We start from the raw sequence: 23,690 nt of genomic DNA, 5'->3' as shown, positions 1-23,690 counted from the left end.
TTGAGTTATGGTTTTCTTTTTTTGTGGGGTAACGGGAGACTGGGTTTCACTACAATGGGATTAATGACATTCTACCACCCCTGGCAATAAACCAGGGTCCTCTTGATTCTTTTAGATTTATTTTACTTTATGAATGTCTTGTTACCATGTTTGTGCCTTTTTAAAAAGATTTACTTTAGGGGCTGGAGAGATGGCTCAGGGTTAAGAGCACTGACTGCCCTTCCAGAGGTCCTGAGTTCAAATCCCAGCAACCACATGGACCTCTGGAAGAGCAGTTAGCGCTCTTAACCCTGAGTCATCTCTCCAGCCCAACAAGTGCTTTTAACCGCTAAGGCTTTTGTTTGTTTTTTTAGACAGGGTCTTACTATGTAGCCCTGGCTGTCCTGAAACTCGCCACATAGACCAGGCTGTTTTGAACTTAATGGAGGTCGGCCAGTCTCTGCTTCCTGGGTGCTGTGATTGAAGGCAAGTGTCACCATGCCGCACATGACCTGCAGCATTTTGGAGACGCAGAACTATTTCAGACATTTGAACATACTCATGGCACCCGGAAATACATTTCATTGGCATATTTTAAACTGCCCTTGTGTGAAAAAAAAACTATCAAAATGGAGATGCATGGTGGCATGTCTCTAAATTATGCTCTCAGAGGTTGAGGCAAGAGGACTGAGATAAGTTGTGGGCTAGCCTTCTCTACAAAGACATAACTTCCTGAGATCAAGCCGTTTAGCGACTGACAGGAAATTGTAGGCCTAGGCCAGTGGATCTCGCGCGACCTCAGGTTTGGCGCCCGGAAGTGGCTGTAGCTCCGTCTCCTCCGGGCGTGCTGGCTGGGGAGTTGGCCTACTGCGCAAGCGTGAGTCGCTGACTCCGCCCCCTCGGTCCCGCGGTCGAAGCCATTTCGCCGCTGCTTCCATGCGGGGTGAGGTGTGTTCCTTCGCCGTTTTTGTGGAAGGTTGGCGCTGCAAACTCGTCTAAGAAGGTTGTGCTCTCGGGCACGGAGAAGCGGAGGAGGGTAAGGAAGCACCGTGGCGGACCTAACGCGGGCTTGTTGTCGCGGGCCGACGCCGGCCTCCGCGGCTCTGCGGTGGCTTTGTTGTGAGGCGCGGACGGGGGGAGGGGCAGCGCGGCGGGTACCCGGATCACAGGCCGTGGGCGCGCCGGCCGTGGGGTTCTCGCGCTGCGGTGCAGCGGATAGCCCTAGGCGGTGGTTTTCCTCACACCGGTTGTCCGCTCTCGGAGGCCCCTTCCTCGGTCAGTCATGCAGCGGAAGTCTTTAATCAGAGTTGCCTGTAGCGGTGGCGGTTCGACGCCACACGGCGCGTCGGGTCCTCGCTTCTCTGATCCGGAACCCCCAGACCCGGTAGGGGTGATCTGCTTTGGGATACGAGGCGTCGTTGCAGTTCCTCCTGCACCGCACTGTTTACTGGGGAAGGATTGGTGGAGCGGAGTCAGGAGCAGGTGGTAGGAAAATGTGTGCATGATTTAGTAAGTGATGGCGGAATTACACCGCGCAACGGGATCGCCCTGCTTTAGATAACGGTTGCCAGAGACGGCGCCTCAGAGTCTGGGGGGTACTCGAGTCTGGCTTTGAGGTGCACAATGTATCCTCTCCAGAGATGCGGAGCGAGATCAATTACGTCTGAGACCAGACTGACCTGGAGGAAAAGAGGGCCAGCCACGTGACCTGAGGATGAGGAAAAGCATTTTTTTTCAGGGTGGCAAGAAAAAAAACCCACAAAATTCGGAGCCGGGAGCCGTGGCTTAGGACTTCATTCAGTCCCAGCACTGGGGTTGGTGGTCGAAGGTAGTCGGATCTCTTGTGCCAGGGCTACTACACAGAGAAACCGTGCCTCGAAAAACAAAGCAAAAAGAACTATTTCGATATACCAGTTAGTGGTGGCAGGTGACAGAAGAGCTGGAGAAAAGCAAGTAATATTACACATCTGGAGCCAAAACAGCAGGGCAGATGTGAGATGGAAAGTTTGACAGGGGATAAATTCTTAGTTTTCTAGGTCTGTAAAAGAAATGGTGGGTATTTCTAGGGGGGGCATTCACACTCCTTTCATTCTCGAAGTAAAACAAAACAGTACAGCACACAGTTTGAGGATTATATAGTCCCTAAGCCACTAAGGATCATGTCAGCACACGTTTAAGGATACAAGAGATAGCTGTGAAAGACCTTTGCGGAATGGACTAGATTTCCCAGTTCCTTGGTGCCATTATTGGGGATGGGAATTTATGAATGGGGGTTAGAATACACTTTAGGAGGTTTAAAATTCTTACTGAGATGCCTAGATAGTTTATAGATGGGAATATTAGTATTATCCTTGGATAAGATTTGGAACCTGAAGGACTGTATGTATCTATTTGGACTTAATTAGCAGGGATATTTAAAATTAAATGGGCTTTCTAGAGCTAAAAGGATTCGATAGACCTATGTTTTATGTTACTCGTTTACTTTGTACATTTACTTATGGGGTTTTTGTTTTTGAGACAGGGCTTCTCTGTAGACCAGGTAACCTCCAACTCAGATCTGCCTGCCTCTGCTCTCCAGGTGCTTGGGTTTAAACGCCCGGGCCAGCACACCCAGACTTGCGAAGGACTTTATTGTGTTTAACTTCTGAGTTGTACTATCTCGCTTTGTCATTTGCTTTACCAAATAATAAGATTAATAACTTTATCTTAATTAATAAGTTTATCTTAGGTCAGATTTGGTGAGTAGATTAAAGTTCTGTGTAGATGTCTTCTTGCATCCTGCTGCAGTAATCTCTCCTCTCTCCTGTCTAAATTTGGTCTTATTTTTATATGCATGAGTATTTTGTTGGCATGTATATGCACCATTTGCCAGAAGAGGGCATTGGATCCCTTGGGACTAGAGTTAAGAATGGTTCTAAGTCACCTTTTGGTGCTGGGGTTCAAACCTGGGTCCTCTGTTAAGAGAAATGCTCTAAAACCACTAAGCCACCTTCAGCCCCAAGAGGTTTTTGTTTTGAGATTCCCCCATCTTATCTTTTCTACCCCATTTTTACTTAAAAATTCTCTGAAAAAAAATAATATAATGTGACATGGTTTTTGTTGTTGGGAGGGATAACTTTAAGGCATATAAAATATTCATTGTAGAATGTAGTAAACTGCATAAAATATTTCAGTTAAAAATCAGTCCATGGGCTGGAGAGATGGCTCAGTGGTTAAGAGCACCAACTGCTCTTCTAGAGGTCCTGAGTTCAATTCCGAGCAACTATGTTGGTGGCTCATAACTATCTGTAATGGGGTCTGGTGTATCTGAAGACAGCTACAGTGTGCTCATATACGTAAAATAATAAGTCTTTTAAAAAAGTTTTCTTTACAATGAACCATTGTAGGGTATGTATATTCAAATTATACAGGTTGTATCTACATGCCATAGACTTCAACCGTATTAAAATTTCTTTTTTTTTTTTGTTCTTTTTTTTTTTTTTTCCCCCGGAGCTGGGGACCGAACCCAGGGCCTTGCGCTTCCTAGGCAAGGACTCTACCACTGAGCTAAATCCCCAACCCCAAATTTCTTAATAGATAAGTTCAATAGTGGTGAGATAGAATGTATGAGGTTTGGCTCTCATAATGTTTTTAACTTGTTTTCTTAGGTGTGAAGAAGACACCTGAATCATGGGTGATATTAAAAATTTTCTGTATGCCTGGTGTGGCAAAAGGAAGATGACTCCAGCCTATGAAATTAGAGCAGTAGGAAACAAAAACAGACAGAAATTCATGTGTGAGGTACTAAAGAATACAGTTTATTCTATAGTTTGTGAAGTTCCTCTGGGGTTAAAAGAATACTTTAGAAAGGCTAAACTGTTGTAGGTTATGGAAGAATTTATTTTGACTTGGTTGGTTATTGCTTTTAAAGGAGCAATATTTTCACAGTACTCTGCTAGGGCTAGGAGAATTCTAATGCTTCCAAAACTTGGTGCTAGTAAGTCAGAAGATAAATGCTTGTAATTTTATATTTTGGGGGGGGGGTAGAGGTAGTTAAGAGTCTCACTTAAGGCATGCACCACCATCCCTTGTTTCTTTAAATCATTTAGAGAGGCAAAGTATTTAAAAGAAAGTTGGAGTTTTCCCTTAGTAGTTATTAAATTGCATGTTTGTGTTGGCACAGAAGCATGTGAAAGGACAGTTAATGGGAGTTAATTTCTCTTGCCCTACCAGTCTAGGGGATTCAACTCTTGAGTTACCAGGTTGGAGGCAAAAGTCTTCACCTAAACACCATGATTCACTAGTGGTGGGAATTGAACCTAAGGCCCGCCATTTGATAGGCAAGTACTGGCCAAAGCTTACATACCCAATTCTAAAATTTAAGTGTGGAAACCGGAGCCACTTAAATTGTTATTGTTGAACCAGCGTATCAATGAACAATTCAATTCCCTGTTTTCAGTAAAATAATCCCATAGGTTGCTTGGGTATACTAAAAGTATGCTTATACAGAGTATGTCTAAAACAGTTGTTTTATCTTTAATTAGCCATTTAATATTTATTTTTTGAATCCTAGAAATTACCCGGCTTTAATTCAACTTTTTTTTTCCCTTGAATCTTAAAGGTTCGAGTAGAAGGGTTTAATTATGCTGGTATGGGCAATTCCACCAATAAGAAAGATGCACAGAGCAATGCTGCCAGAGACTTCGTTAACTATTTGGTTCGAATCAATGAAGTCAAGAGTGAAGAAGTTCCTGCTGTTGGGGTAAGTATTTATTTTATGACCTAGAAATTGAGATATTTTTATGTTCGCTTTCACCTTTATCTCCTTGGGTTCAAGTTAACAGACAGATTTACAGGGTGTGTGTACACAACTACACTGTGTGCAGTGGCACTGTATGAGAGAATACAGTGGTTATACAAAAATGCAGTGAGATTCAGAAACAGGGTTGAGTTTTTTTCCTATCTGAAATGGTGTAGAAGTGACATACTCAGTAGAAACCATACTTTGAATTGTGACTTTGTCATTTCCTCAGGCTACCAATAAACTAAAAACACAGCCAGTCAGACATGCCCCAAAAGAGTATGCACAGCGAGCATTAAGTGTTTTGTGTTACTAAGCTATGGTGCTTAGAAGGGATAAGTACAGGAAGTTAATTTTTGTCTCAAAGATGTATATTTTCATTGGGAAATAATAGCACCATTGTAAGGTGAAATTTTGTTTCTCATGAGTGTTTATAAAAATAGGTCACAGTGTATCTAGTCCTGGTGCTAACCTCAGTGTTTTACTTCCCTCATTTCCTTCCTTCCTGACAGGGTCTCACTATGTAACTCTGACTGTCCTTGGACTCACTATGTAGAATAGGTTAGCTTAGAACTCAGATCCACCTGCTTTGTCCTCCAAGCCTGGGATTAAAGGCAGATTCTATTATACCCTGCTCCCTCCCCCCCACCCCTCCTTTCTTAATCCTAGTGTCAACCTCTCATTTCTTATTCTAGGACATTGTGATCAGGTGGTAAGATGGGGGAGGGGCAAGAGGGTTTGTTTTGGAAGAGATAAGGCTTCAACCTTGTACTGTCTTCCCTAAAACACCCTAGCCTTGAACTTAAAAAGCCACCATGTCGGGCTGGGGATTTAGCTCAGTGGTAGAGCACTTACCTAGGAAGCGCAAGGCCCTGGGTTCGGTCCCCAGCTCCGAAAAAAAGAACCAAAAAAAAAAAAAAAAGCCACCATGTTTAGCTGGCGGTTACTGAAATTGTAAGACTGGTTGTTCATTCCCTTTTCCCCTATAAAGGTACATTATGTATTCTAGGCTTCCTAAAATTCTACTTGAAGCCTAAAGGGTGCTTTTTTGTTTTGTTTTCCTTTTCTCGATAAAGGGTTTCTTTAGCTCTGGCTGTACTGGAATGAGCTCTTTGTAGAGGACTCAAATCATCTACACTTCTGTTTCCTGAGTGTTGGGATTAAAGGCCTGTGCCACCACCATTTATTTTCCTGCTAAGACCAAGGCTGGGTCTGCCTAGCCTTGATCTTAGGTCCTCTTGTTTAGGTCTTAAGTAGAGTAGTTGGGATGATTGATTGGGCCATGAAGTAAGGTGGCAGGCTACTTTTTTTTTTTTTTTAAGATTTGTTTTACAACTTTAGTTAGAAGCATTTGAAAACTCAAAACAGGTCTCAGATACCCAAATGCTTAAATTATAGGTGTGTGGCATGGTATCTAGTTCCCCAAACAGTGCTTTAATGAAGTATAAAAATGAGCTATACTTAAATAGGATTTTGTTCACTCTATCATATATTAGCTTTCAAAACTTCAGTTGGGCTGGTCAGTAGTGCCCTATGCCTTTAATCCCAGCACTAGGGAGCAGAGGTAGGCAGATCTGAAGCCAGCCTGGTCTACAGTTTCAGGACAGGCAATAAAAAATTGAAAAAGGAAAAAAAAGTCAAAACTTAATAGCCAAAGGAAGTCATGTGGTGGATTATTTTTGTTTTTTGAGACAGGGTTTGTCTAGGTAGCCCTGGCTGTTTTGGAACTCTGCATCAGGCTGATCTTGAATTTAAAAGATCTGGAATGCTAGAATTATAGGCGTGTGCTGCCACATTTTGCTACTTTTTGGTTTATACCGTGGTTGTTTTATAAGACTATAACAACCACTGAACCTAAAAAATTTCTTGCATGCATTCATTCATTCATCATTCATTCATTCATTCATTATGTATGTGTGCCTAGGTCCCAGGACAAACTAAAGGAATCAACATTTCTTCTAGTAGGTGAGGTCCAGGGATCAAACATAGATCATTTGACTTGCTATTGCTGTCGAGTGCCCTTACCAAAGTCACTTCATTGGCCCTTTCAGTAGTGCAGGGGTTCAGTAGTTTGACATTTGAAACAGACAGATTCTTAGTATATAATATACTCTTGTCTAGCCTGGTTTGTTGTGTAGACCAGGCTGGCCTTGAACTCAACAAAGATCCCTCTCTTGTCTCCAAAGTGCTGGGGTTAAAGATGTGTGTTCTAAATTCTAATACTGTTGATGGGGGAAATGCTTTATTTCTCTTTTTTTTTTTTCCCCCCAGAGCTGAGGATCGAACCCAGGGCCTTGTGCTTGCTAGGCAAGCGCTCTACCACTGAGCTAAATCCCCAACCCCGCTTTATTTCTCAATCATTTAAAATATGGAAAAATAATCTGGGTTTGATTGTGCAAGCCTGTGGCCTTGGCACATGTAAAACTGGAGACAAGAACTTGGCAATGTGGCAAGTTCCAGGCCAAGTAGGCTATTGTATGGTATCTTACTTCAAAAATAATAAATCCAACCAGAAGTATTGGGACGTACGTGTTACTATTGAGGCTTAAGCTCTCAACACACTTGGACAGTGTACAGTAAAAGGGGAAGGAAAAATGTATATTTAACTGCATAAACATTTAGAGATTTTAACACATGGCTCTGTGAAATTATAGATTGCCTTTATTAATGGATAACTCATATATTCCCAAGACTTAGTAGACTCAGGAATCTGGGGCATCCTGATGCCATAGGTCTTGCCTCTAAGAAAATGGGGCTTTCAGAGAAACAAGCATTTATTCACTATAACTTTAAATACTTTATGCTTCTATACAACAAAGCTCTTGCTTATATTTATTTTTTGAGACAAGATCTCACTTTGTAGACCAACCTGCCTCTGCTTCCTGTAGTATTGATCAAAGATGTATGCCACTGCCCAACACTTTTGTTTTTGAGCTAGTTTAACTAGACATTGCTGTCTTTTAACTAATAAATTGGAATGACTTCAAATTTACAGCTATCCTGCTGATCATGCCTTCTAGTCCTGGAAGTAAAGGGATGCTTTACCATACTCAACACAGATTTAATTTTTTTTAATTTTTTTAAATTTTTTTCTCCCTCCCACCTTTTTTTTTTTTTTTTAAACAGTATGTTTCTTGCAGGAATTCACCTCTTTGTGATTACTAGAGTTGAACATGTGCATTACTGCTCCTGGCTGCTTTCTTACTCCTTTAAGATGATTCTTAAAACTTTTCTTAAGGTTGACTTTAACTCACTGATAGTCCAGGCTGGTTTTGAATTCGTGATTGTTGTCTAGTGTCCCAAGTGATGGGACTGCTGTGCTCAGGTAAGAAAGCTTTCTAAGTGCACAGGTGTCCTTGCTGCTCAAAACTGAAAAAGAGTGGGGCAAGAAAAAAATTGTAAAGATAAAACCAGAAATAGTAGAATTAGCAGAAATAAAAATGACTTCATAAAATATATCTAGTTTTGGAAAGATGGCTTAGTCCAGGTTTGGTTCCTAGCATCCATGTGGTGGGTCACAACCTTCTATGATCAGCTCCAGGGGATCTGATATGTCTAGTCTTTTAAGGGTTCTCACACTTAACATGCACACACCCTTTTTATACATAGTTCAAAAGCTAAATTTTTGTGAAGTCAAATTTATATTTAACACCATGGTTATTTAACTTTCAGAATTTTAAAATCTCATTGGATAATGAGTACAGTGGTAGTGTTTGTTTAGTATGTGCCAGACCCTTAAATTTTTATATCCAGCACCAACCAGTTTTTAATAAAAGTTAATGCTGGGTATAGTGGCTTGTGCATATAATATAAAGTAATACAAACAGCATGAGGGTGGAAAGATCTCTTAGCAGTTAAGATCATTCACTGACTGACTGTTCTTCCAGAGGTGTCCTGAGTTCAATTTCCAGCAACCACATGGTGGCTCATAACCATCTGTAATGAGATCTGGTGCCCTCTTCTTCTGGTATATAGGTGTACATGCAGGCAGAATGCTGTATACATAATAAATCTTGGGGGGGGAGGATATATTGTACATCCTTTAAAAAATGTTCAACCGGTTGTGGTGGCACACACTAGTAAGATTTGCTGAAGGAGGCAGAGGCAGGAGGATCACGAGTTCGAAGCCAGCCTGGGCTACACATTTGGGCTGGACAGATGGCTCAGTGGATCAGAGCACTGACTGCTCTTCCAGAGGTCTTGAGTTCAAATCCCAGCAACCACATGGTGTCTTATAGCCATCTGTAATGAGATCTGATGCCCTCTTCTGGTGTGTCTGAAGATAGCGGCAATGTACTTTTTTTTTTTGGTTCTTTTTTTCGGAGCTGGGGACCGAACCCAGGGCCTTGGGCTTCCTAGGCAAGCGCTCTACCACTGAGCTAAATCCCCAACCCCGGCAATCTACTCTTATACATAAAATAAATAAATAAATCTTTAAAAACAATGTTCGGATACTAAGGAAACAAACCAATAGTGAAAGCCAGGGTGTAGCATGCACTTAGGATACCAGCAAGTGGGGGTGGGTTCCAGTATCATTCTTTAGTTATGTGAAACTTGGTTTTCACACTAAACCAGAGATGAAAAAAATACTATGTGGAAGGATGTTTAATATATGGGCATCTTTGAGTAATCTTGAGTCTTGTTATTCTGCAAATAAAAATTAAAAAAGCCCAAGTACTGACATTTGACGTTTTCTCTTGTAGATTGTACCACCCCCACCCATACTTAGTGACACATCTGATAGCACAGCAAGTACTGGAGAAGGCTTACCACCACCCATGGGAGGACCACTTCCTCCTCATCTGGCTCTCAAAGCAGGTAAGGGACTTGAATATGTCTGCTTGACTGAGAATAACACAATCATGTTTGATCATCCATCTCACCATTTGTCAATAAACATGTTTATTAGATCATCCCACTTAAGCAGCCACTGTTTGAGTTTATTATAAGAGATTTAAGTTTTATAGGTGTTTACCTGCAATACTTCTGGGCACTAAGTGGGTTAAAGAATTTTGTGAGTTGTCTTTTTTTGTGTTTATGTTCCTGTGTGTCAGATTTAGGGCTTTGCATATATAAGATACCCTGTGGTATCTAATATGTAACCTTTTGTTTTTTCCTACTTGTAATAGGATTTGTAGATTCTAGCCCTGCTGAAATTTTTATTTGGATTAGAGTAAGATTTTGACTTACTAATACTGAAACAATTTACAGCATCTATCCCATTGCTTTGTCTAGTAAAAGTTGAGCAATAACACAAAGCTGTAATAATAACCTGTCACGGGGTTGGGGATTTAGCTCAGTGGTAGAGCGCTTGCCTAGGAAGCGCAAGGCCCTGGGTTCGGTCCCTAGCTCCAAAAAAAAGAACCAAAAAAAAAAAAAAACCTGTCACTATGGAGTTGATGCATATTGGTGTTTGCCTGCAGTACCTGGGGAGGCCACAAGGGGATACCACTCCCTACAATTGGTGCTAACCGGAACCTTCATGGCTACTGCATCTCAGTCCTCAGTGCTCTTAACTGCTGAACCATCTCTTGAGCACCCCACTCTAGTTTTACAAAGAGTCAAAACTTCTAGGGGCTACTAATTAATAGTCCTGGGATTAGCTTTCATTTCAGAATCTTTATTAGGTTTGGGGTTTTTGTTTCTATTTAGGCTGTAATTTGGAGAACGAACTTGAACTTTTAGATCCTTCTGTTTCTCTCTCCCCAAAACTGGGCTTCAGTCATGTTCATCACACGAGTGTTGTTATTCTGTGGTGAGGGTTAAACCCAGTGCTTGCTTGGTTTGTAAACGAGCATTGATTGTATTAACCGACCTTCATTCCCAGCATCTCCAAAGAACATTTTACTTTAAAAAAGATTTATTGGGCCAAACATGGTGGCATGGACCTTTAACTCTAGCACTTGGGAGGCAGAAGCAAATATCTCTTGAGTTCAAAGGTGTTCTGGTCTACATACCAGAGCTACAGCCAGAGCTACATAATATAGAGACAGACTAACCTCCCCTGCGTGTTTCCATATTCTTGTGTTTGAGGCCCCTTTATAGCCAGGGCAAAACCCATTCAGCATACAAACTCAGAATCAGGCTGATACCTTTGCCAGCTAGACATTTCCTAGCTGGATAATTTTGTCCTTAGTTTGTTATTCTGAATATAAAGACAACTAAGCGCCTTAAAAGTACATGTTAGTGCTGAGGAGAAAGAGACAACCAAGCATAAGGAGTTATGTTCTATACCCACCAGCATCCACAATGTGCAATCAGATGGGTCTGTGAGAAAGATGGCTGGCCGGCTAGGTACCTTAATGTATTTTACTGTTCTGTGAAGGAAAAAAAGTCCAGTGAAAGGACTTATTTATTCTGCTTCATAGTTCATGACAAGATTCAAGGTGACAGAAACTTGAAGCAGTTGGTCACCTTGCAGAGTGCAATGAATTTGTGCTGTTAACTGTTAGTTTCAGTTTCTGTTTTTACTGTCCAAGTAACGAAGCATTTATAGTGGACAGGTCTATCTTCTTTCTCTCTAACAGACCATACTACCAGGGGATTTGGAGTAAAGTTACCAGTTAACATTAACTATCAGACTAACCTACTTGTCTGTTTTGTGGAGATTATACTATGGCCTCCACATGCATAGACATAGACACACGCAAAGAAATAAGGCTGATCAGCATAGTTCTCATTAGTTTAGACGTCCTTCCAGATTATTGAAAACATGTATCCAAACATGGAGTGTCAAATTGTCATTAGGGATAATCTTTAAAATATGTAGATGTAGCTCCCCCACCCCCAAACTTGATAATTAAAAGAGCAATTTTTTTTTTAAGCAGAAAATAATTCTGGAGTTGAGTCTTCATCTGGCTATGGTTCTCCTGGACCCACCTGGGACCGAGGAGCCAACTTAAAGGATTACTACTCAAGAAAGGAAGAGCAAGAGGTGCAAGCGGTAAGCAGTCTCATGTAGTACATGCTTGAAAGTGGGATTACTTACACATTTTGAGACAATCTTGAATCCCAGTCTGGTCTTCATTCCAGTGGCCCTAGCTTAATAGCCTATTTTACTAGTTGTTAGATCTAGCCTGGTGTACATCTTGTAGTCTCAGCATTAGGGTCAGGAGAATGACTAGCTCAAGACCAGGCTGGACTATAGGGTTCTAAGAACATAGTGATGTCCTATCTCAAAAATACAGGCTCAGTGATAAAGTGGTTGTCTAGCCATGTTCAAACCCCTGGATCTCAGCACTACAAAAATGTAGTTTTATATTGAAAAAAGCTGTATGTTATTTAGTATTCCTTATGTACATATAAGTAGCGCAGCCAAATTTAATCATCATTGATTCTACAGACTCTAGAGTCAGAAGAAGTGGATTTAAATGCTGGGCTTCATGGAAACTGGACTTTGGAAAATGCTAAGGCTCGTCTGAACCAGTATTTCCAAAAAGAAAAAATCCAAGGAGAATATAAGTACACCCAAGTGGGTCCCGACCACAACAGGTTTGCTTGTTTCACTATTTTCCTTGTAAAAAATTAAGGTGATTTGACTTTGTTTACTAAGTGTTCCTCAGTTAATTCTGTGCAGCAGCAGTGAATTGTGAAAAGATATATAACTATAGTTTACCATAACTTTTGCTTAAGAATGTAATGCTATTCTATAAGAAGTCCTGCAAAAGGTCTGTTGCTGGACTTTGATGCCAGTTAATATCTACAGTGGTCGTTTGCTAGTTGTTGACTTAATTGGTCAGAGGTGGTGATTTTTTTCTCCCCAGTGTAGTTTTATTGGTGATAGCTTTAAATACTTAAATGGTTCTGCAGTGTTTTGTTGTCTTAGAAGTAGATTGTATGTATTACCTATACATCCAAATTTGACCTCGGTTTAATGTTGACAGCTCTTTTAAGAATCCTGTTACTTGAGTACTATGAAGTTAAAGGATCGCGAAGTTCTTATGTATGGTTTAAATAGAATGCCTTTTTTTCCTGTTAAGCTTATAAAACAATGTAAGGGAAGATAATGTGACCGTATGTTTCTCAGCCTGCTTGATGTTCTTCCTAAGAGCATTCCAGGGTGTAGTACTTATTACTCCCAGGAAGGCTCATACAGATTAGATTCTTCAGGGAGGCACTGCATTATTATTGGAAGAGAAAAGGAAGTGGTTCTGGAAAATAACGATTCGATTTGCTGTCTTTAATTATAAAAAATAAATTATCCAAAATAAATTTAAAACATTTTTCTGAAATTAAAGTGTTCTCCCTTGGGTGCAAGTAGCAACCCTAAAATTATCATTACCCAAAACAAAAAACAAATTGACAACATATTCAAAATGATGAGAGCATGGCTCCTCCTGCTTCCTACTGCTTTGTTCAGTCCTGAATTCTCAAATACTACATACTTAGTGTTATATTTTTAAGATCGTTCTCCATTTTGGTGTCATAATTTTAAAAACAAAACTCCAGGCTGTAAAAAGACACCATTTCCTTTAATGCTTTGTCTACAACTTACTGCACTTGGCAGCTCCTGGTGGTTTTTCTTTTTTTAAGAATAAGTGAAAGGCTGGAGCACAGGAGTGGAATGTTTGCATAGCATGCATGAGGCCTTGAGCTCAAATTTCCAACATCAATGTTACCACTACTACTATTATTTTGAATTGCTGCCCTCCCCCCAGAAAAAAACCACCAACATTTGATGTCAGTATCTTACTGATTTCTGATGTAAAACAAAGAATTCGGGACAAGACAATGTAAGAGGCAGACAGTTGGAGCTGGGACACATTGCTCCTGTATGTCCTTTATTGAAAGGCATAACAGACAGCAACACCAGAGGTCTGTGTTCATATACACATGTGCTGATGCTTAGGCTGAACTAAGCAATCACATGGGAAACTATTGTAAACTGATTTCTGGTGTTGCTGTTCCCCCCTAGGTGGAGGAGAATGAGATTGAGTGCTGACTTTAAGCCTGGCTGAGAAACATACTGTCATCGGTGTCATTAATGAAAGGGTGGATGTTGTTCCCCTGAAAGCCAGTGGCCTTTGACCCCCCTTGAAGCCCTTGTGCCTGAAGGTCAGTTGACAAAGAAGTTTAGGAAGGAACCTAACTTATCTTTTTCCTTAAGTTTCACCTAAACTTTTATTCACAGCACAAAGCCAAGTTTGAGTGTGCCCGAGCAGTAAAGGACCAGCATAAAACCCTAAAACCTATATTTACTCCTAGGGCCTGCTAGCAGTTTTAGCTATCTATAATGTGAAAATGACTTTTGTCCTCTAGGCCCTGATTTAAGTATCTTAAAAAAGTAGGCTAAATTTTTTTGTAACCAAGGACTTCTTCCAGCTTGAGATAATTTGAACTCTGCCACAGGAGCTACTGGTATATAGTGGTTGCATGTGTAAACTACCCTAATAAGTTGCAGTTGTAAATTAGTATATATACATAGATACTTTTGAGGAGTTTGGTGTTTTTCTTAGCTCTCCAAGATAAGCAATCTTCTTTCATTGAAAGCATTCTTATATTGAGACACGAGCCTTGGAGTAAAAATAAGTAAATCTATAATCTAAAACCATAACTTTTTTTTCATGAAAGAAAGCTCATCAGCTGCTTTATAACTAATGTCCTATATATTTGCAGTTTACATACTTTCTGTTCTAGGACTGGACAAAAATAAGTGTTCAAAATGGTTTTTGCTGTAATGTCTTATCTAATGCAGTTGGAAAACCCTCCCTGACTAGGGAGATAATGGAGTAATTTACAGTGGTCAATTCCTAACTTTGATTGTATGTGTTGTTACAGGAGCTTTATTGCAGAAATGACCATTTATATCAAGCAGTTGGGCAGAAGTAAGTGTAATTACTTTTTAAAAATACTCTTATTAAACATTTTTGCAGAAATATTTTTACACTGAAGGCTTGGGCTACTATGGTAGAACATGTAACAGTGTAGAAGTAGTTATAAAATTTTCCATGAAGACAATCTTGGCATTTACATAAGTTGAAAAAAATTAATGTGAAAGAATAGATTGAGTAACACATAGGGTTGGAGGAGTTATTAATACTGTCAAGTGAAGGAGGGGAAGGTGTTAGCAGGCCTAGGGAAAGTTGAGACAAAGAGGTGTACAGTGGATAGTCCTTTGTCCTAATAAGCAGCTGTCACAACCTGTGGTAACTAACTGGTCTAGATCTTGAAATATGCTGAAAAATCTATTGAGGTAGCAAGTTTTAGGTCTCAGTAGTACCTGAAATATTAATGTTAGAATATTACTAATTTTTTCACAGGTTTTATCTCCCAATTTGCATATGTAAAAGATTCTACAGTAATATTTTAGTGGTCAAATCATGAAGGATTCAAGTTTGGAGTTAAAATAGGAAAATGGAATTTAACACAAGTTGGATTGGGTAATAGCATTAAAGGCCTAAAGATAGCTGTTTAGCAGCATGAGAGTGCAGTCAAAGCTAGGCGTGGGTTTAAGTGCAAGTATGCACTGTATGGATCGCTAAGGTATAAGGAGGACAGCCCATAAACTCCAGTCTAGTCTGGGTTACGGACTGAAACCTTGTTTTTTTTTTTTTTTTTTTTAAAGATTTATTTATTTATTATATATAAGTACACTGTAGCTGTCTTCAGATACACCAGAAGAGGGCATCGGATCTCTTTACAGATGGTTGTGAGCCACCATGTGGTTGCTGGGAATTGAACTCATGACCTCTGAAATAGCAGTCCGGTGCTCTTAACCGCTGAGCCATCTCTCCAGCCCCTGAAACCTTGTTTTAAAAAACAAGATGCTGGGTGGTGGTGGAACAATCCTGTAATTCAGGAGGTGGAGGCAGAGGAGGGTGCCAGCCTAGTTTACAAAGTGAAATCTAAGACACCCTGCACTACGTAGAGGAAACCCTGTCTGGAGCAACAAAACAAACAGAAAACCCCCCAAAAGGTTTAAGGATAGTCTGAGAAAGCAAATAGGTGAGATGGATTTAGGAGATTAGTAGACTGATTACTTGAAGGCTATGGAGTTTGGTCCCCTGTACCACAAAACAAGCCGAGGTGCTTTGCCTATGATGAACAAGTTCTTGTGCTTTATATCAGTATAATGTGCAAACATTGTTCTTTTCATGTTGTGTCTCAATGGTAGTGAGTTCAGATTTTGTTGGCCCTGAATGTACATATTTTCTATGAAACAAACCAAAAAACAAAATTTTTAAGTATGAGGACTGGCGGCTTATACTTAGTTGGCAGTTATTTGCATAAATTTCTGGGGCCTGGGGTTGATTCCAAAGTATGTTATAAGCTAGGGAAGGAGGTACAGGCCTAGCCCTGGGAGATGATGCAGGAGAATCAGAAAAGTGTCCGGGCTGTGAGAGCAGCAATTCAGAATACTGTGAAATACTCCCTGTCTTAAAACAGCCACCAAAAAAACAAAAACCACCCTTCTTGGAGGCTATGATTTGGCTACACTAGACTCTCTCAAAACAACCAAACAAAAACCATGAGGTCATTAACCCTGAGAAAACAGAATAGAAGTCATCCATGGAAAACGATAGGCTGAGAATGGTGCCTATGTTCTTTATTTTTTGAGGACTAAGATTAAGACCTGTCAGGTATGTTAGGGTAAAAAGGGGGTATCTCTGTATCTGTTTAACTGACAGACTCTTACTTTATGTAATTCATACCATATAACAGTGGCTCAATTCATTTGATTGGGAGAGTTGGAAGAATGGCCTGAAATACTTTGTAAAGTATTTAACAAAAATACTTATCAGTCTATGGAAAACTTTGATGTATATAACCTATAGTCAGTAGTTGTTTTGACTTTTTTTTTTTTTTTTTTCATTTTGAATTAAGGTCTTGTGTAGCTCTGACCTGGGTGGAACTAACATTCTGTGTTGAGTCTGGATATTTTGTGACAGGCTAATGGACTTGATAATGGCTCTCATTAAACTTGTTTTGGAATCCTCACATAATTTTAAACTGCAGAGCTTATTAGGTAGAAATATTTTGACAGATCTAAGCAATGACTGTATATTCAATTTTGTCTTATACTTGTTTTTAAATATCTGCATACCAGAGAACAACATCAGACAGGCGTGAGCTGCCATGTGGGTGACGGGAATTGAATTTGAAACCTTTTGGAAGAGCAATGAGTGCTCTTAACCACTGAGCCATCTTAGAGTTTAATTCCCAGCAACTACATGGTGGCTCATAACTTTCTGTAATGAGATATGATGCCCTCTTCTGGCATACATGCAGGAAGAACACTGCACAATAAGTAAATCTTTTTTTAAATGACAATTTTGTGCCAGTCTTTATCAAAATGATTAGTTTTAGGTTGTAGAACTGTATTTAGTAAATAAAATGAGAAGATCTATGCTGTAGTATCAATGTTTCTTTTAGTACATAAATACCTAGTTTCTGATGGTTCATTACACAGCTCATTTGTCTTTGGTAATCTTTATAGGGATTTTTGCACGTGAACATGGATCAAATAAGAAATTAGCAGCACAGTCATGTGCCCTCTCACTAGTCCGACAACTCTATCATCTTGGAGTGATTGAAGCTTACTCTGGTCTTACAAAGAAGAAAGAAGGAGAGAGAGTAAGTTCTTAGGTATAACCATAGTATTTAGATGAGGGGCATTATAGTGGGGATAAAGATTAGGGCTTTTAAATGCCAGACAAACAATGTTTTACTTCTGAGCTATATTCTAAGCTCAATACTTAGTAATGAAGAAATTAAAATAATTATACTAATCAATACTTTATGAAGAACTTATGTTTATAGGGGCCATTGAGTGAGTCATTGGTGAAATTCTGACTTAGAGAGTTGTTGGTTTCTGGCAATCAATAATAGCCCTAATGTCAGCTATATGTTAGTTTAGGTGAAATTAGTAGTTTTAAATTATATTCATGGGTATATTCATGATTTTCTTTGCTCCTTCTTTGTAGGTGGAGCCTTACAAAGTTTTCCTTTCCCCAGATTTGGAGCTTCAGTTGCAAAATGTGGTTCAAGAGCTAGATCTGGAAATTGTTCCCCCAGTAAGCATGTAGCTTTGCAGTTTACCTTGTTTTTAAAGTCTTTCCTTAGGATCATGTCTTTTTATTTATTTTTGCTTTTTATTTTTAAATAGCCTGTTGATCCTTCTATGCCAGTTATACTCAACATTGGGAAATTGGCTCATTTTGAACCATCTCAGAGGCAAAATGCAGTGGGAGTGGTTCCTTGGTCACCCCCACAGTCCAACTGGAATCCTTGGACAAGTAGCAACATTGATGAGGGGCCCCTTGCTTATGTAAGTACAATATGGGTTCTAAGATTAGTTCTATATTTTCCTTTGTATCTTTTTTTAGGTCAGAAGTGAATAGATTTTGTTTGAATGCTTTCTTTTTACAGGCTTCTACAGAACAAATAAGCATGGACCTTAAGAATGAATTAGCATACCAGATGGAACAGGATCATAATTTACAGAGTGTGAGTGTTGAAGATCTCTTACATATATTGTCTAGAGCTTAAATACATTGTTAGGTTGAATGGCAGGTTTTTATAATTGTTAATTATAGCTAACTATGATAGTGGCTATTAAATCAGGACCCCTGAATGATTGATAGTACTGTTATACAATATTAAATATATACTTTGAATATTTTATAGCAAATGTAAAGTGATAACATTTTTTGCAAGTAATTATAATACATTTTATTTTTTTGGAGACCTAAAATTTAAGGAGAAATTGAGGTATTAAGACCACAAGCTATATTCTTAAGAACATTGTAGTGGGAATAGATTTTATTAGATAAAAATGTTTTCATTCTTTGAAATATTTCAAGTCCTAAACCAGTTAGAAAGCAGTACTTTTTTATGGAAATGATTTAAATGACTTATCTTTGTTGAACCAGGTGTTACAAGAGAGAGAGTTGCTTCCTGTGAAGAAATTTGAAGCTGAAATTCTGGAAGCCATTAGTCAAAATTCAGTTGTGATTATCCGAGGGGCTACTGGTTGTGGTAAAACCACGCAAGTTCCACAATACATTTTGGATGACTTCATCCAGAATGACAGAGCAGCTGAGTGCAATATTGTTGTGACTCAGGTAAGTCATTGTATGAGTTTGTCTTGGGGTTTATAGAGTTCTGGCAATTGTTTGAGATGTAGCCAAGTAAGCTTTCAAGAGTGTTAAACAGAAACACTGTTTTGCCTGAGTGTAGGTCTTTGTCTTTGGAGCTAGTATACTTAACTACTGAGCCCTAATTAGTTTGGTGTGTGTATGTGGTACCAGCATACATGCCAGCAAAATTCCATACATTTTAAATGAAATTTATCTTATTTTTAACTATGTGCCTCTCGGTGTGAGCATGCCAAGTATCTGTGAAGGGGCCTCACAGGTGTTGTGTTTTATAAAATGAAACCAGGGATATGTTTTGAAGGTGTAAGGTGTGGGTGAAAGGGGCGAGTTTGCAGGCCTATGTTGAGGCATCCCTTCCTCCTGAGGGACATAACAGTATAGTATAGAATTTATTTAAGGCATGAGGAGGGGAGTTGAGAGGTTAGTAGAGACAGAAAGGCAGAGAGAGAGAGAGAGAAAGTAGAGGAGTAGGGGCTGGCCCTGAGCTCTGGGCGGGAAATAGGGGGTGTGAGGAGAGTGGGGAGTAAGGGAAGGAAGCAAGAGAGTCAGAGCAGTGTAGGGATTCTTATTCAAGTAAGAGGATAATGAACCTTATTTTGTGTGCATTTACAAAGGGTATTTCTACATTAGTAGTATACATCATTGCTTTAATTGCTTTATTTTTAAAGTGCACAAATTTGTATTTAGCGGGAAACTTGTATGTAGGGCAGTGTTACTCTGCATTTAAGTATGAATGCAGCTTTAAGGTGTATTGTTAACTTAAAAGTGATAGCATGGAAAGAAAGCTATCTTTTCTTTATTTATTTTAGTCATATGAGTACACTATAGCTGTTTTCAGACACACGAGAAGAGAGCATTAAATACAATTACAGATGATTGCGAGCCACCATGTGGTTGCTGGGAATTGAACTCAGGACCTCTAGAAAAACCATCTCTCCAACCCAGAAAGCTATCATCTTAGTTAAGCCATTAAAACGGAATGTGGAAATTGGTTAGCAACATATGAGTTCATCCTAGGCTTAGACTATGTGGGTTTGCAGAAAGAACATTAGATAGCCAGACATGTTTTGCGTGTGTTAGCAAAAGTTAAGTCCAAGGATGAGAAAGAACAATTAATTTATAGTAAGATCACTGAATAACACTTTTCTGTATCAACACAGGAAGCAGAGTACATTAAGAAACTTATTAGATATTATGTACAAGGTTGACATCCTTGAGCATGCTTATTTATAGATCACTATTTATAAACACATTAAAAATGTTGGGCCAGAACATCTTAGGGGAAGGAATTGACTGTGAGAACTGTTATGATCGGAGTTTTAAATAGATTGTTAGAGGGGCTGATCAATCTTGTCTATGTAGTTATATTTTTAGCAGCATAATTTAAAGTCTCTTAACATTCTCAAGGTACATGTGGTTAAACCTATCATTTTGTTGACAACTAACTTTTTCAAAGATTTGTGTATGTGAGTCCTTGAAGAAGTAAAGTGAACCAATCATCTTTTGGTTCAAACTCGCTCTAAGTACAGCCATTTGTAAGAAAGAGTTCTTTGTAGGTTTGTGCCATTCCTCTTAATCATTTTTTTTTTTTTTCCTTTTCTGGAGCTGAGGACCGAACCCAGAGCCTTGCGATTGCTAGGCAAGTGCTCTACCACTGAGCTAAATCCCCAACCCCGCAATTGCTTACTCTTAAAATAAAGTGGTTATGTGTTTATATAGTTATATCTTCATTTATTAAAATTAAAATTTCAAACTTGATGAAAATCGTTTCTATCATTTCACTGTTCCTAAGCTACATGAAACCTGACTATATAATCAGACCCTTTTAGAAAACTGCTGTGTTCAGTTTGGTGATACAGCATTTGCCTAGCATGTTATGTAGGTTTTATCACCCATATCACATAGACACTATTAAACAAATAAAACTAATTTTGTAATTTCATACCATATTTGTGTTCTGTTTTAGCCCAGAAGGATCAGTGCAGTTGCGGTGGCTGAGCGAGTTGCTTATGAGAGAGGAGAAGAACCTGGAAAAAGCTGTGGCTACAGTGTCCGGTTTGAGTCTATACTTCCACGCCCTCATGCCAGTATAATGTTTTGTACTGTAGGTCAGTGGTGTATTTTCATTTGTAGTTTGTCAACTTTTTATAAAGAAAACAAAAAACTGTTGGTTGGTATTCATTTCAATTCAAGAGCTCTGGAAGTAGAGACAGGTTCAAGGCCAGCCTGATGTACAGTGTGGGTTCCTGAACAATCATAGCTATACAGAGAAACTGTCTCAAAAATAAACAAAACCCATGATATTTCTACTTGCATATTATCCAAGTAAGCCCTTTCCTGTACAATGCAAGGATTGTGTGAAAACAGAGTTAGTGTTTGCTTCATTGGCTGCTTTGAGATGACCACGAGGGCAAGAGCCACCAACCTGCAGCTAAATTTTTGGTTTGTTGCTTCTTTGATTCTGTAACAAAACTCTTATAATTGTTTTTTGTTTTTTTATTTTCCCAAGGTGTGCTACTAAGAAAACTAGAAGCAGGCATTCGAGGAATCAGTCATGTTATTGTAGATGAAATTCATGAAAGAGATATTAATGTAAGTAATCTCTGCATGACTTTTTCCCCTTTAACAGGAGAAATCAAATCCTTGCTTGCTTTTTTTTTTTTCCCCCAAGCTGGGGACTGAACCCAGGGCCTTGCGCTTGCTAGGCAAGCACTCTACCACTGAGCTAAATCCCTAACCCCAAATCCTTGCTTTCTTACTCTACTGGTAAATGCTAACTTAGAGAACCATCGTTTAATAGCTGAGTTAGTAATGATTTATGACTTGAGTAGCTGGAGGGATTTTAGTTTTTCTTTGTGATAACTTCTGTGATTTTTAGTATATGTGCTGCCGAAGCGAGCACAAATTCTGTGATTTTTAGCAAAATGGTGGTGGTTATTGATAGCTCATTTCAGATGCTAGTGATAATCATGGAAAACAAAATTATAATTGTTTACCATTCTTACTCTTGATTAGTAAACCAATATACAATTCTGGCATTCAAAGTTTGACAGTGTAAAACTTTATCTTTTTCATTTGCATTTTCAGTTGGGTATTTTTCTATGTATACCAGGTTGGTCTTAAACTCAGATATCCAACTGCCTCTGCCTCTGCCTCCTGAGTGCTGGTATTAAATAAAGGCTTTGCCACCATCACCTGGCTATAACAATGTCCTTAGTTATAGATTAAAATCAAGTGTGGTCTCTTTAAAAGGATGTCAGTTTAGTTTGGTCATTGAAGCTGTCCCTAGGTTGCTGTTACAATAGCCATTCTAACAAACACTTTGTGCGTGCTCTGCATACACAGGTAGCATTTGTATTTATTTGTTTTACAAATAGGATTTACATGGTCTTGAAAATAAGTAGGGGGGGCTGGGGATTTAGCTCAGCGGAAGAGCACTTGCCTAGCGAGCGCAAGGCCCTGGGTTCGGTCCCCAGCTCCGAAAAAAAAAGAAAAAAAAAAAGAAAAAAGAAAATAAGTAGGGAATATGAGCACACTATTGGATGAGTGTGTTTTAAAACTGCTGGGTATCAAATCCCGACCTTGCAATTAAAGCAGATGCCCCACTATTTACCTAAACGATCAATCTTAGCACTGGGATTTTCATTTAATAACTTCATTGTTTTGGGGAGTAGCTTTATTCATACCCTAGGTAGTTGTGTTCAAATTCTTACAAGTATGGTATATATTGATAGGAAAGAACTATTAAGTGTAATTGAGGACAATTGTTTAGTAGACATTTATTTAAACTTTACAAAACTAAGTTGTTTTGGTGCTGCTAGAACTAGTTTTTATCATGTTTCTAATGAAAATTGTGTTGTACAACTATAAACTTAATTGTACTAATGTAGATAAATTATTTATATACCTTAAGCTTTTTTCCCTTAAAGGATGCACATATACAAACAGAAACAAAGGAAGGGCTGGTGATGAAGATTAGTTGATAGAATGCTTACCTTGGATACATAGAACCCCTAAGTTTGATTTCCCAGCAGTACATGATTGTAATCCCAGCCCTTGGACTATATAGGCAGGAGACTCACAAGTTTAAAGTCAAGTGTGATTGTATAGTAACATCCCATCTCAAAATGGAAATTCGTTCTGATCTTTGAAACTGAATTTCATGGTGTCTTATGACTAGCACAAATCTTAACAGGTTTATTTTAATAACCCCTCTCTTTAAATTTGTATTTTTATTTCAATAGACTGACTTCCTCTTAGTAGTACTGCGTGACGTGGTTCTGGCTTATCCTGAAGTTCGTATTGTTCTTATGTCTGCAACTATTGATACCACCATGTTCTGTGAATATTTCTTCAATTGCCCCATCATTGAAGTTTATGGAAGGACTTTCCCAGTTCAAGGTAAAATTTGTGTGGGTGGGATTTTTCAATTGAGAAACAGCGCATTCACTGTTTATTGTGTAAGCAAAAGTTCCTGAATTTAAATCCCTATCTATTGTTCGTGTATTGTGTGACACATGGCTTACAGTCTTGGGGCTGGAGTGCTATGGTGAAATTTTCTCTAGTTTGCTGGCTTATGAGTGAGCTCAGGTTTGGTGAATTTGGAAGTAATTTGGAAGATACCACACGAACATGTACATAAATAGATTAAAAAAGTTAAATGTACCTCTGAAGCAGAAACTAATGTATTTCTTTGTGTATGGGTTTTAAAGTTCTAGTATTTGCTATCTTGCTCTTCAGAAATAGATTAATGGATGGTAGAGGATAGTCACTAAAGTTGTTATAAAGTTGCAGATAGTGCTGTAGTTAACTTTTATCTTGATTGTGAAGAGATA

At 39.0% G+C, this 23,690-nt stretch overlaps 1 protein-coding gene across 3 annotated transcripts in view; it reads left to right on the top strand.

Moving 5' to 3' along the window:
• The first annotated feature begins 861 nt into the window (after positions 1 to 861).
• Positions 862 to 23,690, top strand: part of Dhx9 (DExH-box helicase 9) — a 36,768-nt gene continuing 13,939 nt past the window's right edge. Inside the window, exons 1-15 of one of the 3 annotated variants that reach the window (XM_006249996.5) lie at positions 862 to 1,015; positions 3,627 to 3,759; positions 4,580 to 4,720; positions 9,463 to 9,577; positions 11,587 to 11,702; positions 12,102 to 12,250; positions 14,537 to 14,583; positions 17,196 to 17,332; positions 17,683 to 17,772; positions 17,865 to 18,026; positions 18,128 to 18,205; positions 18,631 to 18,822; positions 20,822 to 20,963; positions 21,365 to 21,447; positions 23,100 to 23,256. In XM_006249996.5, the coding sequence (XP_006250058.1) occupies positions 3,649 to 3,759; positions 4,580 to 4,720; positions 9,463 to 9,577; positions 11,587 to 11,702; positions 12,102 to 12,250; positions 14,537 to 14,583; positions 17,196 to 17,332; positions 17,683 to 17,772; positions 17,865 to 18,026; positions 18,128 to 18,205; positions 18,631 to 18,822; positions 20,822 to 20,963; positions 21,365 to 21,447; positions 23,100 to 23,256 (1,720 nt within the window). In that variant the 5' untranslated portion in view covers positions 862 to 1,015; positions 3,627 to 3,648. Of the gene's footprint in view, positions 1,016 to 3,626; positions 3,760 to 4,579; positions 4,721 to 9,462; positions 9,578 to 11,583; positions 11,703 to 12,101; positions 12,251 to 13,673; positions 13,814 to 14,536; positions 14,584 to 17,195; positions 17,333 to 17,682; positions 17,773 to 17,864; positions 18,027 to 18,127; positions 18,206 to 18,630; positions 18,823 to 20,821; positions 20,964 to 21,364; positions 21,448 to 23,099; positions 23,257 to 23,690 lie in introns of those variants that run through there. The other 2 variants (NM_001395556.1, XM_008769633.3) reach the window with 2 other exon arrangements.

The sequence above is a fragment of the Rattus norvegicus genome, chromosome 13 (genome assembly GCF_036323735.1).
Source record: "Rattus norvegicus strain BN/NHsdMcwi chromosome 13, GRCr8, whole genome shotgun sequence".
NCBI lineage: Eukaryota > Metazoa > Chordata > Mammalia > Rodentia > Muridae > Rattus > Rattus norvegicus.
This window is presented reverse-complemented; position numbering and strand designations above follow the sequence as displayed.